A 24,616-nucleotide genomic window follows, 5' to 3' on the forward strand; every position below is an offset into this window, starting at 1 on the left:
AGCTCCAGGCCCGGCCGCCCGGCCTCCTCCCCGCCCGGACGAAGGGCCTGCCCTCACCCGTGACCTCCGCGGCCGACTCTGAGGCGCGCCAGGCCGGGTCCGGCGCCCGCTGCCCGCTGCCCGCCAGGCCGGGACAAGCCGGGGGCGGGGGCCGGTGAGCAGAGGGTCCACGCCCTGGCCGTCGCGCCCGCGCGGGGAGCCGGGGAGCAGTAGCGCGCGGGCCGCAGCGCGTAGGTGTGAGAATGTGTTGGGGGCATGGTCGGTGGACGAGTGCGGGGCTGTGAGGCGCTGTGCGCCCGCCCCCCCGGGACGTGGGCTTACCGAGCCGCTGCGTGCACGGCTGGGAGCGGGTCTCGGACGGAGGTGTGTGCGGGCGCCGAGCCCGCGGCCTGGGGCTCGGCTGAGGGCGGCTGTCTGCAAGTTGGCTCCGGCCCGACCAGGCCTGGCTGCGCCGCGCCTCAGTGTGCGGGCAGCGCCGGGGCTCGGGGCGTGCCGTCCTGGTTGTCGAGTCTTGGTGCGAGCAGTGGGGCCCGGCCGGGCCGCTGTCTCTCTTCCCGCCCCCTCTAATCTAAACCATGCGGGGCTCCCAGCCCGGCTGGGCCGGCGGGGCCCGAGGGCCGCAGGGAGGGCACCAAGCCGCGCCGTGGGGGAGTGCGAGGCCCGCACAGGGCTCGGCGTCCTGGGGCCCGTGAAGCCAGGGGACCCTCGAGCCCCCCTCCCCGGGGGGGCGGCGGGCGCAGACTGATTGACAGCGGCGACGTCAGCGCAGGGGGGTGGCGGCCCCGGAGGGAGGGAGGGAGGGAGGAGGAGGGAGCTGAGGCCCCAAAGTGCAGCGTCGGAGATCAAGGGCCCGCTCCAGAGCCCGCTCCAGAGCCGGGATGTGTCCGGCCCCGAGGGCACGGCGGGCAGCGGGACACTGACCCAGCGGCCCCAAGTCAGTGCCCCAGCCGTCCCGTGCCCCTCGGACCCGAGCCTGCAGTGGACCTCGGGCCGCAGGCGCCTCCGCATGCGGCAGCGCAGTTAGGGTGAGTGTGATTCCGGCGGGATGGGGGTGAGCCGGGCGTGCGGGACAGGGGCTACCCTGAGCCCAGGGTTAGGCTGCAGGGCAGAAGAGGATGAACTGGAAAAGAAGCGAGTAACGGGACCGGGAGAAGGACGTCAGGGACCCGCAAGGCTGCAGAAGGGTGGCGAGATGTGCTTCAGATCAGGCTGCCGCCTCGGCCGGACTCCCCGCGTTTTGGGGCGCGAGCCCTCATCTCCTCTGAATAACAGGATGGATTGGGTCTAGGGACCCAAAGGCAAAGAAGGGACAGCGCCGGCTCCAAAGGAACAAGGTTAAGCCGTGACAAGCGGAGCGGTGGTCTAGAAACTGGTGTTTGCAGAATAAGAAAGGCCAAGAAGAGGGCCCGGGTACTTGCGGCGATATCGTTGTGAGAGTGCGCGATCGGAAACCTGGACTTCAGAGCCTTTGATGCAACAGGCTCATCAAAATTAAAGCAAGGAGCATTGTATACGAATAATTATCGATCATCGAGAATTATCAGAATGTGAGCAATTACCAAAGAAACAGGGCTAAGCGGCAAAACTGATAGTGTTCACACTTTAAAACAAGAGTAAAAGAGTAGTCAGTTTCAGAACCAAGTGAAAATTGTAATCACAAATGTAAACGGATTATAGACAAAGTAACTCCAAATATAGGAACAATGTAATAAGAACCATTGTATTAAGATCGATAATAATAGTATGGGAAATAGTAGCAAATGACAGAACCATGGAAAAGGGTGAACAATTGAAAATACTATTAAGGGAAATACTAATATTAGTAGTACTGATGGAATACTATCATATAATGTATTGTAGATACTCTAATGAATTACTAAATATTAATCAAAATCTTTAGAGCAATACTAATACAAACAAAGACAACAGCAAGAATTGCTGGAATATTATGACAATTTATTACCAAGGTATTAATAGTCTCAACAACATTATAAATAATGGTAGAGTAATAAGAAGAACCATATCAATGTGATGAAAAATAATTAGAGTATTAGGAACTACAGCAATATCACCAATGCTGACAAAGTAACAAGGAGTAATGATTTGATGAAAAATAGCCAGCGAATCAAGATCGCAATTACAAATAATGACAAGATATTATAACGATGTGATGAAGAATACCTAGAATATTGTGAACAATTCTAACAAAACAAATAATGACAAAATAAGAAGTATTATAAGGATGTGAAGAAAATTAACATCAATATTGAGAACAATAATATTACAAGTAATGGTAGATAACAAGTTACCGAAACTGTGACAAAATACAGAGACAGAGGAGCCAGCAATGGAAGCATTTTAGGAGTACAGAATAAAAATTAAAATAACAATAGATTACAATGACCTATGGGAATACGATATATACTAATTACCTGACTATTGGTAACAGTATCACTAAGGTACCAGGAGACCCTAGAATGATGGAGCAGTGACAGGAAAGCACCAACGTATTTTATAATGATGAATTAACAAATCAAACCAGTGCTTTGATTTTACAGTATTAAAAATTAAAAGTACTAATAATTTAATGTGCTAGGATATTCTTAATGTCATTGAACTGATCAGAATACTGCTGATAATAGAAATAATTAAAATATTTAAAATAATACAAAATGTTAATTCCCGCAGTGCGAGAATTATATGATCAGTAATCTAGAATGAAAAGTAAAATGCCCTTCTCCTTAGAAAACGAGTTGGCTGAAAGCGGCAGACGGAGCGGAAGGGCGCCGAGCTGGCGGGCCGCGTCCACGGAAGAGTCGGAGAGTGGGGAGAGCGCTGAGGCTGCGGAGGCTGCGGAGGCCGCGGGCCGTGGGCTCCGCTTGGTGCGGAACCCGGCTGTGCACTTCGCGCCAGGGCTCGGGGGTGCGAGGGGAACCATGGGGGCCACTCTGGGCCAGCCGGGAGGGAAGAAAAGGAAATCGGCGGGGAGCTCCAGCCAGGGCGAGGGCCAGCTGTCGCGATGTCCGCGTGTGTCTCCGGGGCGGAGAGAAAAGGAAGAAGCGAAGGAGAACACCGTGGTCGGAGCCATGGGACTGGTGTCAGTGGATACCTGCGGCGGCCGAGGAGCTCCATGCACAGGACTGAGAGCACCGGGAGTGAGTCAGATAGCGGCCCTGTATGGCTTCTGGTGTGACAAGTACCCCGTAGAGGACCCAATGGCCAAAACAGCATTGCAACAAGCGGCTCGCCCTCCGGGCCCAAGCGGATCGCGGGGGACCAACCGACTGACCCCGGATACAGTTGGAACCAGTATATTGGGCCGGAGCGTGCAACTCCCCTCGTTGAGCTGTGTCCCTTCGCCCTGGGGCTTCAGGTTTCCCAGGCTTGGCTCAGAACCGCACGTGGCCCAAGGCGGGTACTGGTGCTAACCATGACTAGCAAGACTTGTTTCCTGCTGCTTGTGGCCAGAGGACTGGGAGGGCTGTCAGCTTTATCTTTATGGGCTTTTCCCAGCCCCAACTTGCCCAGGCCCCTTTTTATCTCCCTCGGTTGCACTTGGCTTGTTTATTTTGTGAGGCCCTGGGAGCCAATGTCTAGGACCTGGGATGGGGAGGCCAGTGGGCAGGATGGTCAGAGGCCTGGGCCGTGGGATGCTCAGGGAAACCCAGAAGAGAACAGAAATAAGACAGGAAGAGAGGCAGCCATGCACACAGAAAAAAGACCCACCCGATGCAAAAGAAGGGAAAAGAGCAGGAAGTTGGAAAGGAGAAGCAGGGATCATGTAGGGGTGCATCCATGATGGAGGCAGGAAAGGCAGGACCTGCAGCCTGGGCTCTCATTCTGATATCCCAGGATCAACTTCTAGAAGGGAGCAGGCACTTGGGGCAGCCTGGTGAATAGTTCTAGACACTTGGGGAAGGATGGCTGTGCTTGGGAGCAGGACTAGGTTGTGCCTGTGACCTGGACCCACCCAGCTGGCCTGGTCCTTAGCTGGGAAGGGTCTCAGTCCTTTGCCCCAAAGCAGAGCCCTTTGGAGCTGAAGTGTGACAGAGTGAACCAGCGCATGTGAATGTGTGGGGAAGGCTGTGAGGCCCCTGGCCAAGGCCTGAATCAACGCTGCACTAGGAGAGTGTGGCTGCTTGAAGGACTAGAAGGCCCTGTGAGGGTGCTTGTGTCCGTGTGAGGCTGTGTGTGCCTGTGGGAGGGACCCATAGGTTGTCTATGGTTCAGGAAGTCTTTTCCTGACTGGTGTTTAAGGGACTGCGTGAGGGCAGATGGGTGAGCAGGGACCTGAGCGACTGCCCAGCCCTAGGCCCTTCCTGCAGGTGTGGAGCTTCAGGAGCCTGGGCCCTGCCCTCCTGGCCTGGCTGTCCTCTGGTGCCGACCCAGGAAGTCTCCTGGCTGCCCTGACCCAAGAGTGAGCCTGGACCGTCATTAGGAAACAGCGAAAAGAGACCTAGGCCTCAGGCTCCACTGGAGCCCAGCAGGAGGGAGGGACTGGGGGTGCAGCTGGGGCAATGCCGAGAGGGCGGTCCTTCCCCTAGACCTGCTCATCACACAGCCCCACACCCAGGACCAGCCAGACCTTGAACCGCACACAGACCCTCCCAGGTCCAGAACCCAGAGGGAGACGGCCACGGTCCTACCCTCCGCATTTTCTCCCTCCCCCAGTTCAGAAGGGGGCGGTGTCCACGTGCGCCAGGGCTGCCTTTACGTCCCGGGCCGAAGTCCCTCCGCTGGCCTGGAGCGGGCTGCGGGGCCTCTGGCGAGTGTTGACCCAGGCATGTGACTCGGTGTGTGCTGTGCCCGCAGGAGATGCTGCAGGATAAGGGCCTGTCGGAGAGCGAGGAAGCCTTCCGGGCTCCGGGCTCCGCGCTCGGCGAGGCCAGCGCTTCCAACGCCGCCAACGCCCCCGAGCCCGCGCTGGCTGCTCCGGGCCTCAGCGGAGCCGCGCTCGGCAGCCCCCCGGGCCCCGGCGCCGAAGCCGCAGCTGCTGCCGCCGCCGCCGCCGCCGAGCAGGTAGGGCCTGTGGCCGTCGGGCAGAGGTTGGGCATCCGTCTGGCTATAGGGCCGCCTGCGTCTGCCAGTCCGCCCCAAAGAGGACAGGACGCGCTTCCCCAGGATCTGGTTGCGTCCTGGACTGTGTGTTCTCCTCCGCGGAGTAGGGCTCACACTCTGCCTTCTGTCCCTCTTCGGCTTCGCGCCCTCGGGGCTCCTCTGGAACAGGGTGCGGAGGGCACCCTTTTGGCATCCGGGCGAGCCCCGGCCAAGTGTCCAGCTCAGACGACGCCGAGAGGGCGGGGGCGAAAGCCTGGCCCCGGGAGGGAAGAGCGGATCCAGGCGGGTGCGAGCCGGGAGCCGCTGTGGGGACGTCCCTAAGAGGGTCTCAGTGATAACCTGATGATCACAATGAAAGGAATCCGTCTGTGCACGCCCTCGGCCTGCGTGGGTCTGCATAGGGTGTGCGGGTGCGCGCGTCCCTCCTGTGTCTGTGTGTCTGTCCGCAAGCCTGTGGCTACATCCCACTACATGGAGTGTTTATGTTTGTGTAGTGTGTCATCTACCCTGACACAGTCAGTGTGTGTCCTCTGCAGACCGCTATAGCTCCAAAGGAGCGGGTTTTAGCTACTTTTTAAAGTTTGAAAAATTCACCAATGGTAGCTTATAATTTTACGAAACGAAACCTTCAGGCAAGAAGTCCTGGGGCTGGCAGCACTCTGCATAGTTCTTTGGGCCTGTGTTCTCCGTCCTCAGGGCTCCGCATGGAGCCACATCCCAGGCCAACATAAGTCCCCTTCCTTCTTGCCCCTAGACCATCGAGAACATCAAGGTTGGCCTGCATGAGAAGGAGCTCTGGAAGAAATTCCACGAGGCGGGCACCGAGATGATCATCACCAAAGCGGGCAGGTCAGGTCTGGGATGTTTACTTGGGGTTTGGAAGATGACTGGTGGGAGCGATGGGGATCCCCAGGAGCTTGCTTAACAATCATCTCCGGCTGGAGACAGGGGAGCGATGGGAGTCCCCTTGGACGCTCTGGCCTTAGCCCAGCGGCATCCTACCACAGTTTGTGACTGGGCCACAGAACTTCACCCAGGGGATTCCTCCTTTAGAAGCCCAGAGGGATGGAAGGATGGGAGGGGCAGCTCTATGCAAATAAAATGCAAATAAGGATCTGGGGGTCGGAGGTCCCACTTCAAGCACTATAGGCCCCTGTGGGGGACTGCTTTGTCCTCCTCCTTTTGGGGACCTGCCTGGTTTATCAGGATTGCATTGATTGGGGACCCGGAGATGACCCTCAACAGATAGCGGAAGGGGCCCTGATGGTGTTATCCTATTTCCGTAACTTTTCCAGGGCAGCATGAACCCCAGATCTCTCATCTCAGGGTTGCTGTTCCTCTTTTGCCAGCAACCCCCTCGGCAAAGGGAAAGGCACCGTTGGGCCCTGTGTGTGTGCTGTTTAGGGAGCAGCTCTCGGGTGGCTGCCAGAAATAATGATTTATAAAGTGGAAACATCTTTAAAATGTGCTGGTGTCTGTGGGAGAGAGCCTGGAGGAGAGGGCGAGAGGAGGGAGATGCAGAGGGGGCAAGACCAGAGACTGGATGGGGCCGGGAGTCTTGAGCGGGGCTGGAAGGGCTTGGCCAGCAGTTATCAGTGAAGGGGGATTGACCCGCAGACAGAGAAGCTGGGGAGTTCAGGTGTAGGAACTACCCCCTCCCCACTTGCTCACATTTGATTTTGATCCCTGGGGACAGGGTAGGTGTGAAAATGTCCCGTTGCCTGGCTGTGTGCCCGTAATTAGGTTTTCCAAGGAATAAGGTGGTGAAGCATCAATAGCCAGGAATGGGGAGTCAGACCGCAGCTGCTGGCATCTGTGCAACCCCCAGGCAAGAGTCTCTCCACTCGCTTATCCCCCTCTCCTCATAGCCTCTCTGAAAAACCATGCATACAGTTGTATGCAAAGCACGTAGCATAGCTCCTGGCACATGTAAGCGTGCCCTAAATGCTAGCTAAAATTAATCGTAATTAGAGAAACGTCTGGCATCCGCTCCGCATTTTTCTTCTACTTTTTAAAGAACTCCGCTGACCTGCTCAGAGAACGGTGGGCTGTTCAAAAGAAACAAAAAGCTGGTGATTTGCAGTGTGTGGTGTAGGAGTGCTGTGGCCCCTCATGTCCTCTCCCTGGCAGGCATGCAAGGTTTCCTTTGTTTTTTTGGGGGGGGGGATAAAGGTCTGGGCACTTGGCCACCTGCCCCAGTAGGTGGCAAGGGCACCTGGGGATGCTATCACGAGAAGAAGTAGGGGACTATCAGAGCCTGAATTTGCTACATTTGGGCAATGAGGAAGGAGGACACATGAGGGGAACCCAGTAGAGGGTGCCACTTGGAATAGTCCTTGAGTTCAGTGGGGAGCCAGGTGTCACAAGCCTTGCCTCTTCCTAGCTGAGTGCACTTGGACACGTCTCTAAGCTTCCTGTGGCTCAATGGTGTTGGGTAAAACAGAGCTGGTGACTGCAGACTTACCTGCCATCCTTCCTTTCTTGGTTACTATGAGACTCAAACCAGGGGTCCTGTGAGCTATGTATGGTCAATTGTTGAGTGGATTACAGGTGTGAAGAGGGGGAATTTATTTCTTACGACTGCTAGAGTTGAGGGAAGGAAAGAAGAAAGAGAATTTTCCAGAATTTCCTTTTTAGGCAGCAGAAATAACCTTGTCTTTTGAAAATAAATGGCCAGCATGTTCTTGGGGGCAAGGCTGGCTTCTGCTATTTAAAACAAAAGGCATTTGTGATTCTCCTTAGTGGGGTTTCCTGCATCTGTATGGGTCCTCCTCCTTCCCTCCCTGCAACAGACAGACAGACAGACACACACACACACACACACACACACACACACACTTCCATAGGTGACCAATGTCAGGTAGACGTTTGTGCCTGATCTTAAGAGATGGACCTCAGGGAATGATGATAATTTTTAAGTGACTGCGATGAAGTTGGCCAACTACGGTTTCATCACACTCTTTCATTTCTCTGGCGGAACGTTATTTGTGCAACAGGTCTAGTCCTTAAGAAAGTCACTAGTCTCGTTGCCCCTCCCCATGGTTCTCACAGACCCTCTTTCCTCCTGCATAGCTGCTCGCTGACCTCAGAGACCAAAATCAGGGCTCTACCCCCCCCCCCCATGATCCCTCCTCCTGCCTCCCCTGACTGGGCAGCCTTGGGAGGCACCTGGCTTTGTTTGGGCTACCCTGTGGACTCCCAGTTCTCTTCTTCATATCTCTACCAGCACCCTTCCTGGGACACCTGCATTTCTTAGTAAAGGGCCTAGACTCTTCTCCTGTACCTTGAATCACAGATTCCTAGACTGCTCGAGCTGGAGGAAAACCGAGGGAACATGAACCTTACCCCAGAGAAGAGAAGGTACTTGGCTCTTACAGACAGAAGCAAGATTAGGCAGTTGCCGGGTCTGCACAAGTCAAGTGGGTGACACCCCACCCCCAGAACAACACCTCACCCCCAGAACAACACCCCACCCCCAGAACAACATGCCAACTTTGAGAAATTCCCCTTACTGCTTATTTACAAGGCCATTCCATGCGGGGTTGTTGCTCTACCGTAGGGACCCTGGCTGGTTAGGGGCATGGTCATTGCTATCTGGTTGAGGGAGAGGCAGGCCCTGGAGAAGGGGAACCAGAATATTCTCAAGCTAGTTTGTCTTTGGGTCACAAGCCTCTTGCCTTAAGCCCTTGAAGGTCTGCAGGCCAAGGAGAGAATCACCCCCTTCATCCGATAGTGGTTTGGATTCTCAAACCATTTGATCTGGGGAATAAAATGCCAATCACATAGGGAGACATCAATTTCTGAATGCTCAGAAACCCATGATGTCAGGTGTAAAATGGGGCCAGAATGCTCCCAGCCAGTTTCGGTCCCTCTCAGCCTCCTGCACTCACAAGTTTTAAGCCGTTTGCTGCAGAGAGCAGACCCCTCCTCTCTCTACCTCCTTCACATAGCCTGCCAAGCTTGATACATGTGAGAAACTGCATTTTCTCCCAAACATAGATAAAAGTGAGCTCCACAAAAAATTTAAATATAAACGTCCCAAAAATGAAAATTTCCTAACCGTTTGACTGCTCTCCTCCTAGGTCATGGTTTTGCCACCAGATAAATCTCCACTATCAGCCTTCATAGCCTGCTGAGTTCAATGTTGCTTGTGTTAGTGACAGTGAATTTGCGTTTGAAAAATGAACTACCGATGAGAACTCCTGTTGAACCTGTATTGTTTGTTATTCTGAGGCAAGGATTTGGCCCAGCTTAATCCGGGGCTTCAAAGCCAATTGCCCTCGCTCTGTATACAGAGCGTCAGAGCCCAGTGGCGTGGGTGATAAGACAAGTAAGGGTTGAAGACACTGGGAAAGTGGGTTGGGGAGAGAGTCCTTTGATCTCTTTCTAAAGTATTTTCTGAAAGCAAAAGTCTATCAGAAGGAAGTGTCTTTAAAAAAAAAAAAATCTGAGAAGCAACTGATCTCCCAAAACAGCATCCATTCCACACACCCTCACTCCTGCCTCCCACCTCAGGGAAAATATTTCTTAAAAATGCATTGAGTGAATTAGAAAACTCTGTGTGTGTGTGTGTGTGTGTGTGTGTATAAAGTGGGAAAAAATTATGAAGCTTTGCCATGCTCTCAGAAATAATTTTGCTCTAGAAAGTTTGGTCTCAGTATAGGCCGTACCAGCAACACAGGCCCCCCTCCTCCAGCAAACTGAACCTTGGTTGATGGGCCTTAAGCTCTTCCCAGAAATCTCTCTCAAGATTCCCAGACACTAAGGATAGAAAGAAGGGTGGGGTTTTCTGTGGAACCCCGTCTTTTGCCTGTAACTGGTTCCTTTCAGACTCTGGGCTCTGCTGCTGATATATTCTGTTATATATCAATATATACATAGGGATATATACAGTATCCGTATACAGGGATATAATTTTCAATGCCCATTTTATTGAAGTGGAAAATTTCTGCATAGAAATGAACGAACCTTAATTGTACAGCTCTAAAGACTTACACAAAATGAATACCCCCATCAAAGCACCACCCAAATAAAGAAACAGAAGCGAATCCTCTTGCGTGCCTTCCCAACCCCCCACCACTCCCCGCCCCCCTCACAGCCCCTCTCCCGACTTCTCACCCCTTCGATTTGGTTTTGTGCCTATGTTTAAGGGAAGGCACACTTGGCTGCTCCTGGGGTTTCCGGGCTCTCAGAGAAAGTCGGGTGCCGTTGGGTTTGGGGTTTGGTGGCCTGGCTAGGTGGAGAGAATCTGGCTGGTCTCCTAGTTTACTCCCTGCACCGCCCCCCCCCGTGGGTGGGGGGCTCACAGGTCAAGGCCAGAAATTTGGCTACGGCTTTGGCCGGGGAGCCGGGGAGCCGGGAGCCCCCGCGGGTCTGGGAGCCCAGCTGACCTTGCACGTCCCCTCTCAGCAGCCAGCGAGCAGTTGAGGGGTTGTTGCCAAAATCACAATGCCCCGAATCCCTTGCCCCGCGCCCCGCAAGCCTCCCACGCCGAGAAACGTCCAAGGAAGCTTATCTTAGCAGTTCATTCTAAAACCATTTCCGAGTACGAAGTAGATAAAGGCTCCAGCCCGCACCCTTTCAGAGCCTGTTTCATGATCAGAGGAGAAACCCCCGGCTTTCATCTCCTCCCGGGCGGCGGGCGGGCGGCTTGTTTATTCCCCGGCGGAGCCGTTTCCGCGTGCGCCCGGAGCGCAGCTCTGCCTGCGGGGCCCGGAGCCCCGAGGGGTCGCCAGGGGCGCGGACGAGAGGCCCGCCGGGCACAGGGAGGGGGTAGGGGAGAGGGCTGGACGGCGCGGGACTGGGGGGGCGGGTTGCCGCGGGGTGTCTGGGACCGGCGAGCCAGCGATTCCCGGCCAGCGCGGGCGGCGGGGCACAGTGCGAGCCAGGCGGCTCCGAGTCCTTCCCTCTCCTCCCGGCCCTCCCTCCCCGACCCGCTGAGGTATTCATCCCCCCCCCCACCCGGGGTGGTTTTCAGCTACATTTATGTCCTAAATCACAGAAACAACTTACATCGCGCCCCATCCTTTCATAGATTTCAGTAGAGAGGGCCCTCACAGTGGACGGGGAGTCCCGAGGATGCCACAGCTCCCAGACCCATCCTGCTGTCGGTGGCCGGAGCCATGCCCACCTGGTGAACGCTCCCTCGCTGGGCCTCTAGGATCCAGCTTGAGCCCCCTCTGGCCCGGAGGAGAGGTTTGCAGGCTGCGTGGACCGCATACGCAGCCTTTTCCCCGCCCGGCTGCGCCCTTCATTCTACTGGAGCCGCGCAGGTGGCGAAATGATAGTGCCCAGGGTCCCCAAGGCCTGTGTTCTCAGAAGCAGTCACCAAACTGGACCCTGACAGATGGGGAGATGCTTGTTCCGGTGAAAGCAGTGGGAACTTACTGAGCCTCGATAGTTCAGCCTGGAGCAGTAGACTTTTGAACCCCTCTCTCAGACCAGATATCCCCTGCCACAGGGGCTCCTGCCCTAAGAAGAGGGGAATTGGTAGGCAGAGGCTGGGGAATACCTTCCTTCCCTGCCCAAGTCTTGGCAAAACCTCCCTGAGGGTGTTTTCCGTTAGGAATCTATCTGGTCCATGGTCAGCTTCTGGGAGAAGCCAAATCACAGGACCCCAGCTCAGTGCCTGGAGGAGCTGGGCCAAGGCTGCTTATAGGCCTTCTAAAAAGCATTTAGCCAATGTCAGCCTGGCCTCCTGAGCCATGAGATGAAGGGCAGTAGGGAGTAGGAGAAGGGGAGAGGCGGGGTCCTTCACCCTCCTCTCAGTCTAGGTTTGGGAGACTATTCCAGTAGCAAGGAGCCATTTTCGCCCGGCCCCCTTGGTAGGTACTGGCCTGAGCCGGGAGGGGGTGGGGGCCGTCATATCTGTCCTCTGCCATTGCCACCTGGAGTGATTTACAGGAGAAACAGGCTAAGGCTAAGTGCAGGGCACTGGTGCCAGGTCAGCCCAAGCACAGCCAGGGCTGTCCCATTTTGTGGCAGTTTCTGTAACAGTTACAAAATGGTGGCCTGGAGGGGACAGGATTCTTGGCCTTCCCCCAGGGAGGAGGGGAGGGGAGGCAGCTGCTGCCCTCCACACTTCAGCTTTAGGCCTATCAGGGAAGAGGCTGAGCTGGGGAAGAGGGTGGTGCAGGCTGCAGCTGTGCCCCCAGGCCAGGCAGGGACTGGTAAGCAGGAGGCAGGACTGGGTTCCTGAGCCCTCTCACTTCCCCTGTTCCTGGAGAGGGGGTGGGGTGGACATTTGAAAATGCTTTCAATTGACATCTGAGACAAATTCTTCCACACGGTTTATAAGTCCCTAGACTTGCTGCTAGAACTTCCCTCCTCCCTCCAGGCACGCACACATGCACACATGCGCACTCCACTGTGTACTCAAGTACATGCGCTCGTGCATACACAGGGCCAAACACCTCCCGTGTCCCTGGCCCACTGCAGTGCTCCCACAGGCCTTTCCTCCCACAAGAAAGAGGGTGAGCAGGCTGGGGCTGAGCCAGGGGTAGAACTGAACCTCCTACCTCAGGGTCTTGGCCGGGGCTTGCTGTAGGTCTGCCAGTTTATGGAGGCCTTGACCCCTTCTGGAAGCCCTGTCCTGTCCAGGTGAGCTGAAACCCCTGTTGACAAAATGAGGGGCTCCAGTCATCTGTTTTGAGGTGTCTAGGGCAGCTTCTCTTGAGGTTCCCCTTACAGACTCTCAGCTTAGTGAGGAGGCAGAGGACCACTTGATGGCTTTCCTTGAGGGGACTGGTTGGGCAGGGTCCCAGCTCAGGGGATTTGCTTCCTGACACCTTAAGCATCTTCAGTTAGGTTTGGATCGGCCTCTCTCTTGGGGAAACACTTTTGTGGGAGATCAGCTAAGAAAGGGTTGGAGGAGGATTGTGAGGAAGCTCTGTCTGCCCCTCTGGGGAGATCCAGTATCAGGGGCCTAGTGACCAGGGGGCAGAGCGGTGCCCTTGTAGGTTTGTGTACATGCTGTTGTTCATGTGTGTGAATGGGGGTCTGGGGAAGCCCTTCTCTAGAATAGTCACTGAGACTGAGGGTCCCAGGCTTAGCAAGGGCTATGGAAACTGGAAAACATCCTATTTTTTAAGTGAGGCCATTTTCGCAGAGGTCGGTCGTCCGCCGGTTTGTGGAGGGAGGAGTGCAGTGAGGGCCAGGGGTAGGAGTCACAGATGGACTCCGTGAATCCACACACCAGCCTATGAGATAGGTGCTAATATCCCCATTTTAGAGATAAGGAAATCCAAGGCACAGAGAGATCCAAGCAAGTTGCTCAACACCTCACAACTTGCCAGTGGTGGGGCTCATTGGCACAGTGGTTCTAGAATCTGTGCTTTTCTCCATGAGACTCCTGAACTGACTTTCCCTGGTCCCCGGTTAGTGTGCATAGGCCCGGGCAAGGTCTTCACACAATTAAACACTTTTTCTAAACACTCCAAAGGAATCCAAAGACCTAGCAGCGCTCTCCTGTTTTCCCATGAATTGGTTTGAGGCCTGAGGGTTTCCACCTAGACAAGGCCCAGAGGAGACACTCCACTGATTACAGAAGCAGCTGACAGTGACTTTGAGGTCTTTTTTTTTTTTTTTTAAGATTTTATTTATTTATTTGACACAAAGAGAGAGAGATCACAAGTACGCAGAGAGGCAGGCAGAGAGAGAGAGAGAGAGAGAGGAGGAAACAGGCTCCCCACTGAGCAGAGAGCCCGATACAGGGCTCGATCCCAGGACCCTGGGATCATGACCCGAGCTGAAGACAGAGGCTTTAACCCACTGAGCCACCCAGGCGCCCTGACTTTGAGGTCTTTTGATCTGGCCCCCGTAATGGCAGCCCAGAACTTTAGTTGTGTATGGATGGCAAAGGACAGAAGCGAAATTAAGCAGCTAGGTTGGTGTTGAAATCTTCTCTTGTGACCCTGAGGGTTCCTATGCCTTAGGTCTCACAGCCAGGAGAACTAAATAGTAGGGAATTGTGTTGCATTGGGGAAGCCAGGTAAGCCCTCTTCCTAGACACAGCTCGGGGGGCTCAGAGCATCTGGTGCAGGCCTTCCCTTGTGTAGGGGGAAGCTGAGGCCAGAGAGGGAAGGGTCTTACCCAGCTTGCAGTTCTGATATAGGGCCTTCTGTCCCCTCACCCCGTGTGCCATCTCTCCTGGTGCTCTATGCCTCTGCCTCACACCTTGGTGCCTCCCAGGAGGATGTTCCCCAGCTACAAGGTCAAAGTCACAGGCATGAACCCCAAGACCAAGTACATCCTGCTGATTGATATCGTCCCTGCGGATGACCACCGCTACAAGTTCTGTGACAACAAATGGTAAGAACCTGGGACCCTGACATCCCCTGTCTTCTCTCGCCACCCCCACCCTACCACCTGATGTTTGGTCCAGGGACTCCCCAGTTAGTTCCAATGATTGCCTGGACCGGTAGACTTGGAAACCAAACTCGCAGGGGCTACAGGGTCCACAAATGTTTGTCCACCTGCTGCCGAAGGGGCTGGGGCTAGAAATGAGCTGCAGTGTTTGTTTGGTGGCTTTCGAGAGTCTGTTCTCTCCCTCCAGCTGTGGGCTGTGCTGTGGGGTGACAGATGGACACCAACGCTGGATGGATACAGGCTCTGGTTGGGCTGCACTGATTGGGTGCAATCAATCACTCGTTGGGTTGGAGGATGGGAGCTATTTTCTTGGGTGATTTTGATTCGGATGGTTAGCATCCAGGTGCCTGGTCTGTGGTGTCTTCTGCTGCTTTTCCACTTGCTCATTCTCTGGCTGTGAGCCCTTCCTTTAAGCGGTTGATCCAGGCAGCTGCCTGGTGGTTGGATGAGGGGACCCTTCAGCAAGGGGCTGGGAGAAACAAGTGGGTTGTAGGGTAAATAAACATTTACCCAGGGGGTGGGTAAATAAACATTGAGCTGCTTTTCCTAAGGCCACCTCCTCTGTACACTGTCTATCCCCAGAGCCCGGGACAGGGCTCAAGTTGAGAGAGGGATTGAATGAATTAGTAGCCAGCTGGGATGTGGGTTCCACAGTGGGCTGGTAGTAGGGTCAGCAGAGACTGGGTAGAGGCCGCAGGATTCAGTGGCCAGGTCCTAGCAAGGGCCATATTTCTATTTCTTCTCTCTTCAGGTTGAATTATCATTCAGAGCAGGCTCTAGCTGAGGGGACAGTTACCAATTAACTTCTTTGGGGGTAAACACTATATTGGAGACAAGCAATTTGAAAGCTGTCTAGGTCCTCTAAGAAGCTCCCTCCAAATAATATAAATAATTACATTTCAAAATTGAAAGGATAACACGTATACACAAGTGCCTAAATCTGCCCACAATATATTTGTGATTAGCCCCATTCTTTGAAGTAAATAATCACATCTGTCTGTAACTTCCCTTTCTCTTTATACTGCCATGAAATAAAAGGTTCAGAGTCGTGGCTTCTCCTCAACACGCTCTCCTCTGACCAACACTCAAACTCCCAGAGCCCTAAATTGAGAGTATAGGATAAGCAGTGATTCCCACCCGGCCCCCCTCAGGTTTATGGGGATTTGCTCTCAGAGGGGGCAGGGAATCTGGGCTTTTCCAGACCCCAGAGTAATCAGCTGCTGTGGTTCTGTCTGCTCTGTTGGCAGGATGGTGGCAGGGAAGGCCGAGCCCGCCATGCCAGGAAGGCTCTATGTCCACCCTGATTCTCCTGCCACTGGGGCCCACTGGATGCGGCAGCTCGTCTCCTTCCAGAAGCTGAAGCTCACAAACAACCACCTGGACCCCTTCGGCCATGTAAGAAAGAGACTGCCTGGCCTTGAGAACCAGTCCTGGCGCACCGCCCTGCTGGTGGGGGGCTGGGTAGGGGTGGCCATGTGGAGACTCCCCTCCGGGAATCCAGCTCCGGGCTTTGGTCCGTGCCTGGGCCAGAGTGAGGAAGGAAGCCAGGGTCTGAGTCCCCCTCACCCCAAGGCCCTGCATCCTTCCCCTCACACTTGCTGGCTGGGTAACTTTGGGCAAGTTTCTTGGCCTTCTTGAGCCTTGGTTTTCTTACCTGGAAACCTTTCACGGTTGTGAGAATTAACTAAGAGAATGCGCAGGAAGCACCGTGCACGTGGGAGGCTCTAAGTAAATGGCAACGGTTGACAAGGAAGATGATGATGGGTAATCTCTCTCTGCATCAGTGTCCCCAAATCTGGCCTTGCTGGAGCCTAACACACGTTAACTTTCTTCGGAAAGAGTCACTGATGAGTTCTGAGGCCTCTGGCGTGAGCCATCTGCCTGGCCTGGCAGCCTCTGCACTCTGGAAGGGAGGGCCTCACTCTGGCCCTGGTGGCCGCTCCTCCCTGGCCTTGCCCTGGACCTGGCTCTTACAAGGGAGACTCTACAGCTCCAGGGATGCTGCCGCTGACGCCCGATCCAGGCTGCTAAAGCTCATTCTTTCCTCATCTGGCTCTGGCAGACCCACAAAAAGCGTTTTATGTGGAAATTTTTAGCTCAAGTGTGTGGCAAACTGAAGTCTGGGGACTTGGTATTATCGGCCAGGGCACAGGCCCAGCCCCTCTCAGCTACCCATCCTTACTCTGGAAGTACAGAGTGGGGGTGGGGTGGGGCACGGGAGCAGCAGAGGCTGCTACTAGATGCAGTTACCCAGGCTGTTCATGAAATCCTCAGGGTGTGGCTGGTGGTGGGGGACACAGGGGTAGGGCTGGGGGTGCAGGGAGGTGCCTCTTTTATACCTAAATTCTATTACTGAGGGGTTCCATGCATATCAGAATCCTTTGAATCATAGTTCCTCATGGAAAATGCCAGCAGTGGGTCATTTCTGAGTGGTATATAAGACAAGCAGCCCTTGCTTCTAATTTTCTGAGTCTGTTCAGTTCTCTTCTGAGTTGGTAATCTATAAACAAGCAACTAGGAGAAAGCTTAATTAGTGTATTTAACTCCTGACTTTTCTGTTTTTAAGGGGTGCAGGTTTTCTCATGCGATGCAGGCAGGTGCCGTGGGGGAGGGGTGGCAGAAAGATGCAGCCCCAACTTCTCATGGGGCCAGAGACAAACCACCGATCTAATGGAAGGGTGGGCCAAGCCCCCACCTCCCAGAGCACGGGGCCTTTTAACAGAGGAAGAGAAGGGCCTCCTGGTTCTTCCTGGGCACTATCCTGGCCAAGACTTCACTCCCCATGGGCTCCTACCCGGCCTCCCTTGCTTGCCCAAGTCATGGCATCAACGTGGAGAAGTTAATGAGGGCCTCTGTGGTGGGTGTGTGGGAGCCTCCCTGGCAGGCCTGTCTCTGCCCAACACTGCACACAGGGACCCCATGGGACTGACCACTGGGGTGAGCACAGAGCTTAGCAAGAGCTGGATCTTGGAGTGAGCCATCCAAAGTACCCAGAGGTCAAAGTCCTGGTGAGAATGGTGGAGGCACGGCTTGCTACCATGGTTCCCAGCTGCAGGGATGCCTGAGGGGACTCGTCAAACCCTTACCCCCACCCTTAACCCCTGCAGAAGGTGGCAGGGGTGGGACTCAAGTGCTTGAAAAGTGGGTTTTTTTTTTTTTTAAGATTTTATTTATTTATTCGACAGAGAGAGAGATCACAAGTAGGCAGAGAGAGAGAGGAGGAAGCAGGCTCCCTGCTGAGCAGAGAGCCCGATGTGGGACTCGATCCCAGGACCCTGAGATCATGACCTGAGCCGAAGGCCGCGGCTTAACCCACTGAGCCACCCAGGCGCCCAAAGTGGGGCTTTTTTAAGAAGTGGGAGAGAGACCTGGCCTTCCTAGCCCAGCAGTAGATCTTCCCAGCCTGGCTTGCTCCTCGGTGGCTCTCGAGTCCACAAGGAGTTTGCCATAACCCTGAATATTGTCTTGAGTCTGAGCCCATGGGGCTGCCTGAGGGGCTCGTGATGTTGGGGGTGCCCCCGACTACACTCACCACATCTGCCTGGAGCTCATCTTTCCTTGGCGATAGGGATACTCCCCATACTAACTCAGCTCTCTGCAGACGGCTGAGATGCAGAGCCTCCCCCAGCCCTGCATCTGCCCAGCATGAGCAGCTCAGTGGTGACAGCTCCCCATGTATGGTGGCAGGACCCAGAGACAAGGCCGTTATCTCAGGGGCTGGGTGTGAAGGAGCTGTCTTGAACCCATACCTGTTCCCAGTCCAGCGTTCTTTTGGCTTCTCCGCCTGTTTTTTCTGTACCAGGGCTTGAGCTGTGGTATCTTTAACTATTTGGAACATCCCTGGAGAGGGAGCAGCTTTTGATCATGCAGGCATGGGCTGTGGAGGATGGATTCCTAGATAAACCAGGTGGACCAGGGCTTTCTGCTTGTTGGCCTGCTCCGGTGGGAGTGCTGAGCCCTTCGGCACCCTGCCTGGCTTCTCAGTGCAGGAGCCTGGGAAAGAGCTATGTCGGGCAACGAGTCTGCCCCAAACAAGCCCTTGCTTCTGCACTGCTCACCTCCACAGTTTCAGTTTTCCTTAAAACCTCCTGGACCTCGAGGCACTTTCTCAACCAAGTGAACTTTGCACTTTTGGCTTGGGTCTCCTAGTATCTTGGGGATTTTAGCTGTTGCCTTTCATTTGCAGCCCACCTCCAGGAGAGGGTTCAGGGTCCCAATGAAGGCCTGGACAGGGCAGCTAGTCCTACATACAGGCCAGAGGGACCCCTTGGACCACATGGCCCATGTGTTCTAGGACCAGGTTCTCCCTAGAAAACTCCTGGTGGGTGTTTGTTGCAGTCCAGGAGGGCCCTCTATTCCTTCCTGGGGTAGGTTCAGGGTATTACCACCAGTAATACCCTGGGAGTAAGTTTCTGGGAGTAAGCCTAAACCCAGAGATGGGCAGAAAGGATCAGGGGGTGCTGAGCAGCACCTTAGGGCTGCTGCCTTAGGGCCCTAATTCAGCTCCACTTCTGTTCCTCTGCCTAGGGAGGGGCAGGTGCCCATTGTTTCCTACTTGCACTGCCTCCCACCCCCACAGGGTCCTGGGCCAGGACACCAAGAAATGGTAAGAGAAGCAGCTTCTGGAAATTGAGGAGGGCCTCCCTGGGGTAGGGCCTGTCTCCTACAGCAGGACTTGATGATGGCTGGGTCTTATCTTTTCTCCTGATCTGGAGGCAGGGAGCCAATGGCTGCAGCAGGGTGTGTCTGTGCGTCTGTGCATCTTTGTGTGAGAAGAGAGACCTCTTATATCCCAGGACTCCCAGACTGCTGAGTTGGGAGACCAGCTTACGATTTCTGACACAGTAAGTCTAACTGTTCGAGAGGCCGGGTTGGCTCCGGGCTGGGGGTTTAGGCTGTGGCTCTTTGGTCACCAAGTGGCACAACATTGTCCCCTCGGTGTGCCACTTCCTCCTCTGACCCCGGGCTTCTTCACCTAGTTATTCCTGAGCCTTGGGATCTAAGCTCAAATGCCCCTTCTTCAGGGAGACAGTTCAGGGTCCCCATTACATGCTCCCAACGTGCCATCCACCTTTCTGTCCTAGTTCTTACCGCAGTTAGGATTTTATTTATTTAAAGATTTATTTATTTACTTTAGGGGTGAGGGGTGGAGGGAGAAGGAGAGAGAGTCCTCAGCAGACTCCGCGATGAACACAGAGCTTGACTTGGGGCTCCATCCAATGACCCCAAGATCACAACCCAAGCCGAAACCAAGAGTCAGATGCTTAACCAACTGCGTCACACAGGCACCCCCTAGAATTTTATACTTATAAATCAGATTTGTTTTTGAATAGGAAATATACAGTTCCGTGATTTAGAAACAAACCAATGAGTAAATTAAAAAAAAAGTCTGTAATAAACCATTTTTATCCTCTGGTTCTCCATATCCTAGTTTCTTCTAATCCCCAGCCACAGCTAACTACTGTTAATCATTTCTTTTTGGCATTTCTTTTTGCATAAACGAGCAGGATGCAGAATCTCAAGTCCTTTCTTTCATATGCAAAAGGTAGTACACTATAAAAGCTTTTTGCACCTTGCTTTGTAAACAGTATAAAATGGAGATCACGCCGTTCATCTAGAGTTTCCTTTGATTCCTTTCCTTGTAGCCTCGTAGAATTTCATTGTGCGATGGTTCTATAAATCATGTAGCCAGTCCTTATTGAAGAAATGAAGATGCCCGTTTTTGCTCTTTCAATTAAACCGGTACATATATCGCTTTACACCTGCGTCAAGTATCTCTGTGTGGCGAGTTGCTTGCTCAGAGGTGTTTGGATTTGTAACTCGTGGTTTCGCCTTTTGATGGCTGGAGCCTTCCTAGCAGGTGGGAGAGACGTTCTGGGCTTTTCCCAGTCTGAGGGGTGAACTGTAGATGCTGGTTGTGGTTTCAGTTTGCATTTCCTTTATTCTGAGTGAAGTTAAATATCTTTTTCCCTCTTCTGTGAACGGCTGTTCTTATCCTTTGCTCATTTTTTCTCTCAGATTTTTGAGCAGTTATCCATTCTAGGAGCTTCTATAAATGAGGAAGGCTTAGCCCCTGTATGTGACAGGAACTGCTCATGTGTTTTCCCAGTTTGCAATTTGCCTTGTGACGTTGCCTATAGGGGTACTCCCACACAGAAGGTTTTGACTGAAAATATTGTTCTTTTCCTTATGGATTCTGGATTTTGAGTGACTGAAAGCCCTTACCCACTCCTTACTTTGAAGGAAAATTTCTTCTGTTTTCTTCCAATATTTTATGGATTTAGTTTTACATTTAAACCATTGATCCTTTTGGAATTTATTCTGGCATTCAATAGGAGGTATGAATCCAACTTTTTTTTTTCTAAAAAGCTGTCCAGTTGTCCTCACACCAATAATTGACTGGTTCTCTTTCCCTCCTGGCTTCAGATGCGTTATTTCTGTACACTAAATCCCCCTTGAATTTGTGTCTGTTCATGTGCCAGTGCCTTTGCTGTTGAGACTTCATGATAAGCTTTAGTGTCTGGCAGGGCTGGTCCCCCATTGCTCTTCTTTTGCAGAGTTTTCTTGGCTCGTCTTATCTGTTTTTTTTCATATGAACTTTAAGAATCAGCATATAATTAAAAAAGACACTTATTTGTATTTTTATTACGATCACTCAAAATTATAAATTGACTTAGGGACGGATGGATAGGAATGCCTTTTTCTTTGTGGATGCCTGCTTTTTGTTTTTCAAAAGTGTCCTCAAGTTTTCTTCATCACAGGGATGTCTGGGTGGCTCCATTGTTAAGTGTCTGCCTTTAGCGTAGGTCCTGAACCCATGGTCCTGGGATCAACCCAGGGTCCTGGGATCAAGTCCCATATCTGGCTCTCTGCTCAGCCTGCTTCTCCCTCTCCCTCTGCTGCTCTGCCTCCTTGTGCTGTCTATCTCTATCTCTCTCTGTCAAATAAATAAATAAACAAACAAACAAATAAATAAATAAAATCTTTACCCCCCCCCCAAAGTTTTCTTCATCAGAACCTACATATTTTCAGTTAGGTATTTCATCTTAGTCATCACTATTATAAATGTAGTCTTGGGGTACCTGGTGGCTCAGTTGGTTAAGCACCTGCCTTTGGCTCAGGCTGGAATTGAGTCCTGCAATGCGCTCCTTGCTCAGCAGGGAGTCTGTTTCTTCCTTTACCTCTCCCCCTGCTTTTGCTCACTGTCTCTCTGACAAATTAAAAAAAAAATTTTTTTAAAAGATAAAAATTGGCTAAACTTTAAAATACATAATAAAAAATAAATAAATACATGTCGTCTTTGTTCCAGTACATTTTCTCACTACTTACTTTTGCCTAGTTTTTGGATTACTGCGTGACTTTCCCCACTAGATAGGAAACCACAAGGTTTTAAGTCACAATTGTATCCTAGTGCCTGGCACTGGGTCTGGCACATTGGGTGCTGGTAAGCACTAAGTGAATGAGAGAACTGGCTGACAGGGGCGGGATTTAGCTAGAGAAGGCTTGTTCTCTGCCAGGGGCTGAACTCCCTCCAAAGCTTATGCTGTCAGCATGTCGGTGGGGACCCAGGGCTCTTGATCTCCCTCTTTTCCTCCTTTTCTCCCACATATTTTGCACCCTGACAATGGGCTGAGCCCTTGCTGGGTGCGTTGGGGAGTTGTACAGATGCCCTGTACAACTCCCAAGAGGGCCTGGTGCTCTCCAGCCAGGGACATGTATGAGCTCAGGCTCAGGAATTCGTCCAAAATCTAGCTCCGCCTCCCATTGGCTGTTTGAGGTTGGGTAGATGCCTTCACCTCCCTGAGCTGCAGTGCCCTTAGGCTCTGCCTAATGCACCCAATAATAATGCCTACTACACAGGGATGTTGTAAAGAGTTACTTATTCGATGTGGGTAGGCTCCTCAGCACAGGGCCTGGCACATAGGCTATGCTCTGTGAACACTGCAGTGACTGTGAGAGAAGGCAGAAAGCTTTCCGGGCCCCTGGGCTGCTGCCCTGGGAGTGAGGCCTAAGGCATACCTGGCCGAGGTCTCTTGAGTTGGCTAATGGGCTGCCCGACTCAGCTCTAGTTTGGGTCTTCTTTCAGCCAATCGCTTACCTTTCTGGGTGTCAGGTTTTTTCCTCTTTTTGTGTAAGCTCTAGAACCTGCCTCCATCCTTACCTCTTTGCAGAACTGGAGCGGGTAAGAAGGAAGATGGAGAAGTGGTCTTAAAAAGTAAAATTACGACACAGGGAAAAATCTGGTTTTAATCTATGACAAAATGGACATTGGCCACATTTGTGCGGCCAGCATCCAGATACACTGTGTTCCGTGATGGACATAAGGGTCTGGTGAATCCTCGTCTCTCACAGTGTTGGGCTGACACTTTATCATTAATTTCTGAGCGTGTTGTGGAGAGCAGCGTGTGCTCTCTCAAAGGCCATCTGGGCTCTTCTCAGGATTCTGTCTCCAGCCAGCTATGTGTTCTTGGGCAAGTCACGTTCCCACTACAAGCCTCCTGTTCCTCATCTGTAAATTAGGAGGTTGGACTAGAATGATTTCTAAGGTCTGCCTCTCCATGTGCTTATGTTCTGTGATTCTAATGCAGATAAATCTCAACCTCATTGGCCAAGCACGCTAGGGTGATCTCTTGAGGAAATGGATGTTTGGCGCTATCACAGTTTGTTAAAATAGAACAGGCTTCTGAATTGTAGCCAGAACGTAATGAATCCCATGTCTGTAAAACAATGATGAGACCAGTTATGTAGTGGGGTTTGTTGACTTGGCTGGTCCATTTGGCCCAACGTCCTCTGCCACAAGTATAAATGGGAGACTCTGGCAAAGGAGATTAATGTGGCGCCTGAGGAACTTCCGAGTAAAGCCAGGTGTGAGTCACGGAGTTAGTTCCACATTCTCCTGGGCTGTTGGGGCGGAAGCACAAGTTTAAAATTGCGTTGGTTCAATAAGCAGGACATTCTTCCAGACACCTGTATGGATTCCAGAGTGTCTGAGTTATGAGGGGTGTTTGGGACCACTTCTTAGTCGAAGGCCTCCCTTTGCAGATAGGGACCCCATCTGCCTGGGCGGAAAGAGCTTGTTCAAGACTTGCAGCTGCTGAGCAGAGATCCACTGAAGCTTCTGGACTCTTCCCGACTTCTCTGTTTTCCAGGATTGCAACCCCCTATGGCTCCTCCCTGTCCTTCACGTCTGGCACTTTCTCTCTTCCCAGTTTTCCCTGCCAGCCAGACTGGGTCCCTCCCCTAGAAGGTGTATTTGGCAATCTCTCCACCTCAGTCAATGAAGGACCTTGTCTGATAGGCTGAGGAGTTTGGCCTTTATCCCAAGGGGCAAGAGGGAACCATCAAAGGTGGCATTATGAATATAAGACATTTATTGAGCTCTGAATGTTGGCAGGAATGGAGGGAGGAAAACTTGGGAGGCAAGAGGAAGAAATACAAAGCAAGTGGACAGTCCTTCTGGATGAACCGGAATGTTATAAGCAGGGGAGTGACCTGATTTGGTGTGTAGCAGTGAAAATGGAGAGGGAGACAGGGAGGAGGTAGCCCCAAACTCAGAGAGAGATGGCGGGGGTGGGGTGGGGGGTTGCTGAATCAGTGCTGTGCAGTGGGAACAGAGAGACATTTATCTTGTGGATGGAGTCACAGGACTTGGTCACTGACTGGACCTGGAGGTGAGTGACAGTGGGGAGTAGGGAGTTGATGGTACCCAGGGCTCTGGACAGACCGACAGAGCCTAGGACTCCCCAGGTGGCCAAGGAGCAGGGAGGGTGCTGTCATCTGTCTGATGGTATCCTTGAGGGACAGCCCAGCCTCACTGTGCTGGGGCCTGGCATTGCTTAGATCTGTCAGTCCACTGGTTGTGTTCTCCCCAAGTGGCCAGGGGCTAGTCCTGCTGCGGGAGATGGTAGCATGCTGTGCACAGGTTTAATCTTGAATTTTTACCTGAAAAATGCCTTAGAGGCTGCCTTGCACTAACTAGTTCCTGTCTGAGGGTAAAGGAGCCCAGAGGTACAAAAGGAGTAAAAAATATGGCCTTTTCTCTTTTTCGCTTGAGGAGTTCACAGTTTAATTGAAGGGACAAGCAGGAACAGGAAACCACTAGGGAGCAACACAACAGCCAAGTAGACAATGTGTAGGGAGGAAGTTTCAGAATCAGGGATTCACAAAAGGACCTAGTGATCTGGGAAGGCTT

At 52.8% G+C, this 24,616-nt stretch overlaps 1 protein-coding gene across 6 annotated transcripts in view; it reads left to right on the forward strand.

Moving 5' to 3' along the window:
* Nucleotides 1-24,616, forward strand: part of TBX4 (T-box transcription factor 4) — a 31,575-nt gene continuing 6,959 nt past the window's right edge. For 3 of the 6 annotated variants that reach the window (XM_032320737.1, XM_032320738.1, XM_032320742.1), the window contains exons 1-5: nt 243-363; nt 4,813-5,019; nt 5,813-5,907; nt 14,248-14,367; nt 15,672-15,819. In XM_032320737.1, coding sequence (XP_032176628.1) covers nt 256-363; nt 4,813-5,019; nt 5,813-5,907; nt 14,248-14,367; nt 15,672-15,819 — 678 coding nt within the window. In that variant the 5' untranslated portion in view covers nt 243-255. The other 3 variants (XM_032320741.1, XM_032320740.1, XM_032320739.1) reach the window with 3 other exon arrangements.

This window comes from Mustela erminea, chromosome 18 (assembly GCF_009829155.1).
Source record: "Mustela erminea isolate mMusErm1 chromosome 18, mMusErm1.Pri, whole genome shotgun sequence".
In the NCBI taxonomy this organism is placed as follows: Eukaryota; Metazoa; Chordata; class Mammalia; order Carnivora; family Mustelidae; genus Mustela; species Mustela erminea.